This window comes from Oncorhynchus keta, unplaced genomic scaffold (genome assembly GCF_023373465.1).
Source record: "Oncorhynchus keta strain PuntledgeMale-10-30-2019 unplaced genomic scaffold, Oket_V2 Un_contig_5708_pilon_pilon, whole genome shotgun sequence".
NCBI lineage: Eukaryota > Metazoa > Chordata > Actinopteri > Salmoniformes > Salmonidae > Oncorhynchus > Oncorhynchus keta.
This window is the reverse complement of record NW_026288454.1, coordinates 58,553-69,375: the sequence shown is the minus strand read 5'-3', so window position 1 is coordinate 69,375 and position 10,823 is coordinate 58,553. Positions and strand designations below refer to the sequence as shown.

At 48.8% G+C, this 10,823-nt stretch overlaps 1 protein-coding gene across 1 annotated transcript in view; it reads left to right on the top strand.

Annotated features, from left to right (window-relative positions):
* Nucleotides 1–8,148: 8,148 nt before the first annotated feature.
* Nucleotides 8,149–10,823, top strand: part of LOC127925528 (xylosyl- and glucuronyltransferase LARGE1-like) — a gene marked incomplete at its 5' end in the record, with an annotated part of 37,647 nt that continues 34,972 nt past the window's right edge. Inside the window, 1 exon segment of the mRNA XM_052510478.1 lies at nucleotides 8,149–8,338. Coding sequence (XP_052366438.1) covers nucleotides 8,149–8,338 — 190 coding nt within the window.

Sequence of the window (10,823 nt, the reverse complement as noted above, 5' to 3'; positions counted from 1 at the left end):
CGTATGAACACTTAGCTGTATTAGTGTCTTGAAGTGTACGAGGTGTTCCCTCACTTTGCTTGTGTCCCCATCAAAAAATGGCACCCTATTCCCTATGGACCGTGGTCCAATGTAGTGCACTACGTAGGGGATAGTGTTGTATTTGTGTCATCAGTTCAGAGGTGACTGCTGTGCTTTCTATCTGATCAGTGTGGAAGAGGGAAGGAAAGACAGGTTTGTCTCCGCCCGCTAGTTGGCTTTGTCTCGTCCTCTGGTACTGGAAGAGGGAAGGAAGGACAGGTTTGTCTCCGCTAGTTGTCTTTGTCTCGTCCTCTGGTACTGGAAGAGGGAAGGAAGGACAGGTTTGTCTCGTCCTCTGGTACTGGAAAAGGGAAGGAAGGACAGGTTTGTCTCCGCTAGTTGTCTTTGTCTCGTCCTCTGGTACTGGAAGAGGGAAGGAAGGACAGGTTTGTCTCGTCCTCTGGTACTGGAAGAGGGAAGGAAGGACAGGTTTGTCTCGTCCTCTGGTACTGGAAGAGGGAAGCAAGGACAGGTTTGTCTCCGCTAGTTGTCTTTGTCTCGTCCTCTGGTACTGGAAGAGGGAAGGAGGACAGGTTTGTCTCGTCCTCTGGTACTGGAAGAGGGAAGGAAGGACAGGTTTGTCTCGTCCTCTGGTACTGGAAGAGGGAAGGAAGGACAGGTTTGTCTCCGCTAGTTGTCTTTGTCTCGTCCTCTGGTACTGGAAGAGGGAAGGAAGGACAGGTTTGTCTCGTCCTCTGGTACTGGAAGAGGAAAGCAAGGACAGGTTTGTCTCGTCCTCTGGTACTGGAAGAGGGAAGGAAGGACAGGTTTGTCTCGTCCTCTGGTACTTTCTGAAGTCTTTCACCTTCAGTCTGTGGATGTTTAGGTGGTTTCTGTGAACAAGTGAAGGAAGCTGTAGATGGTGGAAGCTGTAGATGGTGGACATGGTGGTGGTTTCTGGGAACAAGTGAAGGAAGCTGTAGATGGTGGACATGGTGGTGGTTTCTGGGAACAAGTGAAGGAAGCTGTAGATGGTGGACATGGTGGTGGTTTCTGGGAACAAGTGAAGGAAGCTGTAGATGGTGGACATGGTGGTGGTTTCTGGGAACAAGTGAAGGAAGCTGTAGATGGTGGAAGCTGTAGATGGTGGACATGGTGGTGGTTTCTGGGAACAAGTGAAGGAAGCTGTAGATGGTGGACATGGTGGTGGTTTCTGGGAACAAGTGAAGGAAGCTGTAGATGGTGGAAGCTGTAGATGGTGGACATGGTGGTGGTTTCTGGGAACAAGTGAAGGAAGCTGTAGATGGTGGACATGGTGGTGGTTTCTGGGAACAAGTGAAGGAAGCTGTAGATGGTGGACATGGTGGTGGTTTCTGGGAACAAGTGAAGGAAGCTGTAGATGGTGGACATGGTGGTGGTTTCTGGGAACAAGTGAAGGAAGCTGTAGATGGTGGACATGGTGGTGGTTTCTGGGAACAAGTGAAGGAAGCTGTAGATGGTGGACATGGTGGTGGTTTCTGGGAACAAGTGAAGGAAGCTGTAGATGGTGGATGTCTGCCTTACTGTCTCTGGTGACCTTGGACATTATCATTCATCTGTCAGCAGCAGTAGAACTTGAGAAAACGACCAAACCCACAGATCTCTGTTTCTCTCTGTTTCCCTGTTTCTCTCTGAAGGAAGCTTTGGTGGACTCTCTGTCAGGGAACAAGTGTAGATGACATGGTGGTGGTTTCTGGGAACAAGTCTCTCTCTGGTGGTTTCTCTCTGTCTGGTCTGTCTGCCTCTGTCTCTCTCTTGGACATTATCATTCATCTGTCTCAGCAGTCTTGAGAAAACTGTCCAAACCCACAGATCTCTGTCTCTCTCTCTCTTGTCCCTCTCTCTCTCTGTTTCTCTCTGTTTCTCTCTCTCTCTGTCTCTCTCTCTCTCTCTGTTCTCTCTCTCTCTGTCTCTCTGTCTCTCTCTCTCTCTCTCTCTGTCTCTCTCTCTGTCTCTCTCTCTCTCTGTCTCTCTGTGTCTCTCTCTCTGTGTCTCTCTCTCTCTCTCTCTCTCTCTCTCTCCTGTCCCTCTCTCTCTCTCTGTCTCTCTCTCCCTCTCTGTCTCTCTGTCTCTCTCTCCCTCTCTGTCTCTCTCCCTGTCCCTCTCTCTCTCTCTGTCTCTCTTTCTATTCTCCTCCACATGTAATGAAATGAAGATGCGATAAGTTCCCTCTACTGGTAGAAGATAGTGTATGGATTCCCTGCTAAGAATCACTGTCTAAAGAAGACTGCCAATAGATACACCATGCATACTGTTATCTTAGGCTGAATCCCAAATGGCACCCTATTCCCTTTATAGTGCACTACTTTAGACTGGGATCCATAGGGTTTGTGTCAACTGTAGTGCACTATGTAGGGAGTAGGGAGCCATTTGGGACAAAGCTTTTGTGAATATATTTTCTCTGTCTCAACTGCTAATCTATAAATAGAAGTTATTGAGTCTCATTTTGGTCCGGGGTGGGGTGACATCACAATGCCAACATCTCTGATTGGGGGATCAATATCCACAACCAGTAACAATGACATCAACATCTCTGATTGGAGGATCAATATCCACTAACCAGTAACAATGACATCACAATTGCCCAACATCTCTGCTTGTTGATTGAGGATCAATATCCACTCCACATAAATGCCAACATCTCCGTTGGAGATCAATATCCACTAACCAGAACAATGACACAAATGCCAACATCTCTGATTGGAGGATCTATCCACTAACCAGAACAATTCACAATGCCAACATCTCTGATTGGAGGATCAATATCCACTAACCAGTAACAATGACATCACAATGCCAACATCTCTGATTGGAGGATCAATATCCACTAACCAGTAACAATGACATCACAATGCCAACATCTCTGATTGGAGGATCAATATCCACTAACCAGTAACAATGACATCACAATGCCAACATCTCTGATTGGAGGATCAATATCCACTAACCAGTAACAATGCAAGTTAATTGTCTGTGAATAATGGTTACCAGTACTGAACATTTGGACAGGGGGACTGGAACCTTCTAGAAAATACGAGACAAGCGCTTGGAAGTCTTTCTGAAAAGGGGGTTGGAGAATTGGGGCGGATTTTAAAATGGGGGGGTATTTTCATAGTGACATCTGGTCTGCTCTCGAAGTGGCACAGAGACCCTTCTTTGTTGAAGCTGATGAAATGATTGTATTGATTTAGTTGGTCTTTCTCCTTGTCTGGCTGACTTGAAGAGGAGGGTTTTGACAACAGTGGTTTGGGATCTACATCCTCCAGACTAGAAGTTGATCATTTCCGCAGTGAAAAGCCTCTGTTGAGAACAAATGCATCTGTAAAGGGAGAGACGTTTGTTTGATTCATCTACGTGTCACTCACAGGTGACGAATACTAAAACAAATGGAATATACAACTCTTTGATTTCTGAATTCCCTGAGTATCTGTTTATAAGTGTGTCTTCCTCCCCGCTACTCAGGTCTCTGAGTGACTGGGAAATACTAAGAGGGAGAGAGGGAGGGAGAGGGAGAGAGAGAGAGGAGAGAGAGAGGAGAGAGGGAGAGAGAGGGAGAGAGAGAGAGAGAGAGAGAGAGAGAGAGAGAGAGAGAGAGAGAGAGAGAGAGAGAGAGAGAGAGACTCCTCACTTGCTTTGACAATGTTAACACATGTTTCCCATGCCAATAAAGCCCTTGAATTGAATTGAGTGTCCTTCCCCTCTGATTGTCCCAGTCACTTGTCCCCCTGAGAAGAGAGTAACAGAGCCGTGGGCTTTGTTTTCACGACATCTAAAGCCCGTCTGCTCTCTGCTGTTTGACTAGCAGCTGCAACACACACACACACACACACACACACACACACACACACACACACACACACACACACACACACACACACACACACACACACACACACACTCACACTCCAATAGTCCCTCATTAATCTTCCTTAGACTTCATTAGAGCTGCCTTCCTTCCATCCCTTCATCCTCTATCTCTTCAATAACCCCGACCTCAACTCACCCCAAACCCTTGTGCCAAGATGATCCCTCTCCTCTCCTTCATGATGATCCCTCTCCTCTCCTCTCCTCTCCTCCAAGATGATCCCTCCCTCTCCTCTCCTCCAAGATGATCCCTCTCCTCTCCTCTCCTTCCAAGATGATCCTCCCTCTCTCTCCTCTCCTCTCCTCCAAGATGAAAGATGATCCCTCCCTCTCTCTCTCCAAGATGATCCCTCCCTCTCCTCTCCAAGATGATCCCTCCCTCTCCTCTCCTCCAAGATGATACCTCCCTTTCCAAGATGATACCTCCCTCTCCTCTCCTCCAAGATGATACATCCCTCTCCAAGATGATACCTCTCCCTCTCCTTCAAATGATACCTCTCTCTCCAAGATGATCTCCCTCCTCCCTCCAAGATGATACCTCCCTCCTCTCCTCCATGATGATCCCTCCCTCCTCTCAAGATGATCCTCTCCTCCCTCTCCTCACCTCTCCAAGATGATCCCTCCCTCTCCTCTCCTCCAAGATGATCCCTCTCCTCAGATCTCCCTCTCCTCTCCTCCAAGATGATCCTCCCTCTCCTCTCTCCTCCAAGATGATCCTCCTCTCCCTTCCTCCAAGATGATCTCCCTCTCTCTCCTCCAAGATGATCCTCCCTCTGATCCTCTCTCTCTCTCCAAGATGATCCTCTGCCTCCCTCTGATCCTCCCTCCTCCAAGATGATACCTCCCTTCTCCAAGATGATACTCCTCCAAGATGATCCCCTCTCCTCCTCTGATACCTCCCTCTCTCCAAGATGATCCTCCCTCTCCTCCAAGATCCCTAACCTCCTCCAAGATGATCCTCTCCTCTCCTCTCCTCCTGATGATCCTCCCTCTCCTCTCTCCAAGATGATATCCCTCTCCAAGATGATCCTCCCTCTCCTTCCTCCAAGATGATCCTCCCTCTCCTCTCCTCCAAGATGATCCTCCTCTCCTCCTCTGATTCTCCTCAAGATGATCCCTCCCTCTCCTCTCCTGATCTCCTCCTCTCTCCAAGATGATCCTCCTCTCTCCTCCAAGATGATCCTCCTCTCCTCCTCCAAGATGATCCCCCTCTCCTCTCCTCCAAGATGATCCTCCCTCTCCTCTCAAGATGATCCTCCCTCTCCTCTCCTCCAAGATGATCCTCCCTCTCCTCTCCAAGATGATACCTCCTCCCAAGATGATCCTCCTCTCCTCCAAGATGATATCCCTCTCCTCTCCTCCAAGATGATCTCTGATTGGAGATGATCCTCCCTCTCCTCTCCAAGATGATCTCCTCTCAAGATGATCCTCCCTCTCCTCTCCAAGATGATCTCCTCCAAGATGATCCCTCCCTCCTCTCTCCTCAAGATGATCCCTCTCCTCCAAGATGATCCTCCCTCTCCTCTCCTCCAAGATGATCCTCCCTCCTCCCTTCCCTCTCCTCTCCTGATCCAAGATGATCCTCCCTCTCCTCTCCAAGATGATCCTCCAAGATGATCCTCCCTCTCCTCTCTCCATGAGATGATCACCTCTCCTCTCCTCCAAGATGATCCTCCCTCCTCTCCTCTGATACCTCCTCTCCTCCAAGATGATCCCTCCCTCTCCTCTCCTCCTCCCTCTCCTCTCCTCCAAGATGATCCCTCCCTCTCCTCTCCTCCAAGATGATCCTCCTCTCCTCTGATCCTCTCCTCCATGATGATCCCCAAGATCCCTCTCCTCTCCTCCAAGATGATCCCTCCCTCCCCTCCAAGATGATCCTCTCCTCTCAAGATGATCCCTCCCTCTCCTCCCAAGATGATCCTCCCTCTCTCCAAGATGATCCCCTCTCCCTCTCTCTCTCCTCCAAGATGATCCCTCCCTCTCTCTCCTCCAAGATGATCCTCTCCTCTCCTCCAAGATGATCCCTCCCTCTCCTCTCCTCCAAGATGATCCCTCCCTCTCCTCCAAGATGATCCCTCCTCTCCTCTCCCTCCAAGATGATCCTCTCCTCTCCTCTCCTCCAAGATGATCCTCCCTCTCCTCTCCTCCAAGATGATCCTCCCTCTCCTCTCCTCCAATGATGATCCCTCTCTGATACCTCCCTCCTCCAAGATGATCCCTCCCTCTCCTCTCCTCCAAGATGATCCCTCCTCTCCTCTCCTCCAAGATGATCCCTCCCTCTCCTCCAAGATGATCCTCCCTCCCTCTCCTCCAAGATGATCCCTCCCTCTCCAAGATGATCCTCCTCTCCTCCAAGATGATCCTCTCCTCCCTCTCCTCCAAGATGATCCTCCCTCTCCTCTCCTCCAAGATGATCCTCCCTCCTCTCCTCCAAGATGATCCTCCCTCCTCTCCCAAGATCCAAGATGATCCCTCCCTCTCCTCTCCCAAGATGATCCTCCCTCTCCTCTCCTCCAAGATGATCCCCTCCCTCCCTCCAAGATCCTCTCTCCTCTCTCCAAGATGATCCCTCCCTCTCCTCTCCTCCTCTGATCCTCCAAGATGATCCCTCCCTCTCCTCTCCTCCAAGATGATCCTCCCTCCTCTCCTCCAAGATGATCCTCCTCTCCTCCAAGATGATCCCCCTCCCTCTCCTGATCTCCTCCAAGATGATCCTCCCTCTCCTCTCCTCCAAGATGATCCCCTCTCCTCTCCCTCTCCTCCAAGATGATACCTCCCTCCTCCAAGATGATCCTCCTCTCCTCTCCTCCAAGATCCTCCAAGATGATCTCCTCTCCAAGATGATACCTCCCTCTCCTCTCCTCCAAGATGATCCCTCCTCTCCTCTCTCCCAAGATCTCCTCTCAAGATGATCCTCCCTCTCCTCTCCCTCCAAGATGATCCTCCCTCTCCTCTCCTCCAAGATGATCCTCCCTCTCCTCTCTCCAAGATGATACCTCCCTCTCCTCCTCCAAGATGATCCCTCCCTCTCCTCTCCTCCAAGATGATCCCTCCCTCTCCTCTCCTCCAAGATGATCCTCTCCCTCTCCTCTCTCCAAGATGATCCTCCCTCCAAGATGATCCTCCCTCCCTCTCCTCTCCTCCAAGATGATACCCCTCCTCTCCTCCAAGATGATCCTCCCTCTCCTCTCCTCCAAGATGATACCTCCCTCCCTCTCCTCCAGATGATACCTCCCTCTCCTCTCCTCCAAGATGATACCTCCTCCTCTCCTCTCTCTCCAAGATGATCCCTCCCTCTCCTCTCTCCAAGATGATCCTCTCCCCAAGATCTCCTCTCCTCCAAGATGATACCTCCCTCTCCTCTCCTCCAAGATGATCCCTCCCTCTCCTCTCCTCCAAGATGATCCCTCCCTCTCCTCTCCTCCAAGATGATCCCTCCCTCTCCTCTCCTCCAAGATGATCCCTCCCTCTCCTCTCCTCCAAGATGATCCTCCCTCTCCTCTCCTCCAAGATGATCCTCCCTCTCCTCTCCTCCAAGATGATCCCTCCCTCTCCTCTCCTCCAAGATGATCCTCCCTCTCCTCTCCTCCAAGATGATCCTCCCTCTCCTCTCCTCCATGATGATACCTCCCTCTCCTCTCCTCCAAGATGATACCTCCCTCTCCTCTCCTCCATGATGATACCTCCCTCTCCTCTCCTCCAAGATGATCCCTCCCTCTCCTCTCCTCCAAGATGATACCTCCCTCTCCTCTCCTCCATGATGATACCTCCCTCTCCTCTCCTCCATGATGATCCCTCCCTCTCCTCTCCTCCATGATGATACCTCCCCCTCCAGTCCTCCCTGAGCTCCTGTACTCCACGACCCTCCTCTCTTTCATGACTAGATGTCCCACCTCTCTCTCTCTGTTCTTACCCTCATCTACTCAATCAGCTTTAACTCAATGTGAGCAGATTTGTCTTGCTCAAAAGGCACCATTCATTTCTCTTTATTTCTTGCAATTGATTCAACATCAGTGGATGGGCTCTACTACACAGCTTGTTGTCCATAGCGCCCTCTGGTGGGTGATTGTTATCACGAGCCAACACTACTCTATGGTGCAGCATTGTTTGTGTGTTCTCTATGCACGTCTATAGAGCAGCCCTTGGTAGTAACCCTGAGTGTTGTTTGACTGCTGACTCCACAGCGCCCCCGGTGGGTAATTATGATAATGAGACATTACTCTTCTATGTGTCTCTCTTTTCCAGTTTCTAGGTCTGGTGGAGAACCAGAGTGACTGGTGCCTGGGGAACCATAGTAACCTGAGTGTTCTGTTTGTGTTCTGTGTTCCAGGTCAGCAGGTTCTTGGTCTGGTGGAGAACCAGAGTGACTGGTACCTGGGGAACCTGTGGAAGAATCACCGGCCCTGGCCCGCCCTGGAGAGGGGCTTCAATACAGGTGAGAGACACACAGAGGGGGGACAGTCAGTGATAATGACTACCTTTATTCACAGTGATAATGAGGAACTTTATTCACAATGATAATGACCAACGTTATTCACAGTGATAATGGCTAACTTTATTCACAATGATAATGACCAACGTTATTCACAGTGATAATGGCTAACTTTATTCACAATGATAATGACCAACGTTATTCACAATGATAATGACTAACCTTGTTCACAATGATAATGACTAACTTTATTCACAGTGATAATGAGGAACTTTATTCACAATGATAATGACCAACGTTATTCACAGTGATAATGACTAACCTTTTTCACAATGATAATGACTAACTTTATTCACAGTGATAATGAGGAACTTTATTCACAATGATAATGACCAACGTTATTCACAGTGATAATGGCTAACTTTATTCACAATGATAATGGCTAACCTAACGTTATTCACAATGATAATGTCCAACTTTATTCACAATGATAACGACTAACTTTACTCACAATGATAATGACTAACTTTATTCACAATCATAATGCTAACTGTATTCACAATGAGAATGACTAACTTCATTCACAATGATAATGACTAACTTCTGCCTGAGCTGCTTAGAGACAGAGTGAATAATGTCTTGGAATGGAACAAACTGCCTCCTCTCTTCTTGGGGACAGAGACAGAGTGAATAATGTCTTGGACTGGAACAAACTGCCTCCTCTCTTCTTGGGGACAGAGACAGAGTGAATAATGTCTTGGACTGGAACAAACTGCCTCCTCTCTTCTTCTTCTACAGCTAGAGTTAGTCTGGGTCTCAAAGGGTGTTATATTCACCCTATTCCCTACGTAGTGCACTACTTTAGACCAGGTCCTTATGGCTCCCTATTCCCTATGTAGTGCACTACTTTAGACCAGGGCCTTATGGCTCCCTATTCCCTATGTAGTGCACTACTTTAGACCAGGGCCTTATGGCTCCCTATTCCCTATGTAGTGCACTACTTTAGACCAGGGCCCATAAGGAATACTACAGCCCTATTCCCTATGTAGTGCACTACTTTAGACCAGGGCCTTATGGCTCCCTATTCCCTATGTAGTGCACTACTTTAGACCAGGACCCTATTCCGTACGTAGTGCACTACTTTAGACCAGGACCCTATTCCCTATGTAGTGCACTACTTTAGACCAGGGCCTTATGGCTCCCTATTCCCTATATAGTGCACTACTTTAGACCAGGGCCTTATGACTCCCTATTCCCTATGTTGTGCACTACTTTAGACCAGGGCCTTATGGCTCCCTATTCCCTATGTAGTGCACTACTTTAGACCAGGGCCTTATGGCTCCCTATTCCCTATGTAGTGCACTACTTTAGACCAGGGCCCATAGGGAATACTACAGCCCTATTCCCTATGTAGTGCACTACTTTAGACCAGGACCCTATTCCCTAAATAGTGCACTACTTTAGACCAGGGCCCATAGGGAATACTACAGCCCTATTCCCTATGTAGTGCACTACTTTAGACCAGGACCCTATTCCCTACATAGTGCACTACTTTAGACCAGGGCCCATAGGGAATACTACAGCCCTATTCCCTATGTAGTGCACTACTTTAGACAGGGCCCTATTCCCTATGTAGTGCACTACTTTAGACCAGGGCCTTATGGCTCCCTATTCCCTATGTAGTGCACTACTTTAGACCAGGGCCTTATGGCTCCCTATTCCCTATGTAGTGCACTACTTTAGACCAGGGCCTTATGGCTCCCTATTCCCTATGTAGTGCACTACTTTAGACCAGGACCCTATTCCCTACGTAGTGCACTACTTTAGACCAGGACCCTATTCCCTATGTAGTGCACTACTTTAGACCAGGGCCTTATGGCTCCCTATTCCCTATGTAGTGCACTACTTTAGACCAGGACCCTATTCCCTATGTAGTGCACTACTTTAGACCAGGACCCTATTCCCTATGTAGTGCACTACTTTAGACCAGGGCCTTATGGCTCCCTATTCCCTATGTAGTGCACTACTTTAGACCAGGACCCTATTCCCTACATAGTGCACTACTTTAGACAGGGCCCTATTCCCTACATAGTGCACTACTTTAGACAGGGCCCTATTCCCTATGTAGTGCACTACTTTAGACAGGGCCCTATTCCCTATGTAGTACACTACTTTAGACCAGGACCCTATTCCCTATGTAGTGCACTACTTTAGACCAGGGCCTTATGGCTCCCTATTCCCTATGTAGTGCACTACTTTAGACCAGGACCCTATTCCCTACATAGTGCACTACTTTAGACCAGAGCCCTATTCCCTATATAGTGCACTACTTTAGACAGGGCCCTATTCCCTACGTAGTACACTACTTTAGACCAGGACCCTATTCCCTATGTAGTGCACTACTTTAGACCCAGGGCCTTATGGCTCCCTATTCCCTACGTAGTACACTACTTTAGACCAGGACCCTATTCCCTATGTAGTGCACTAC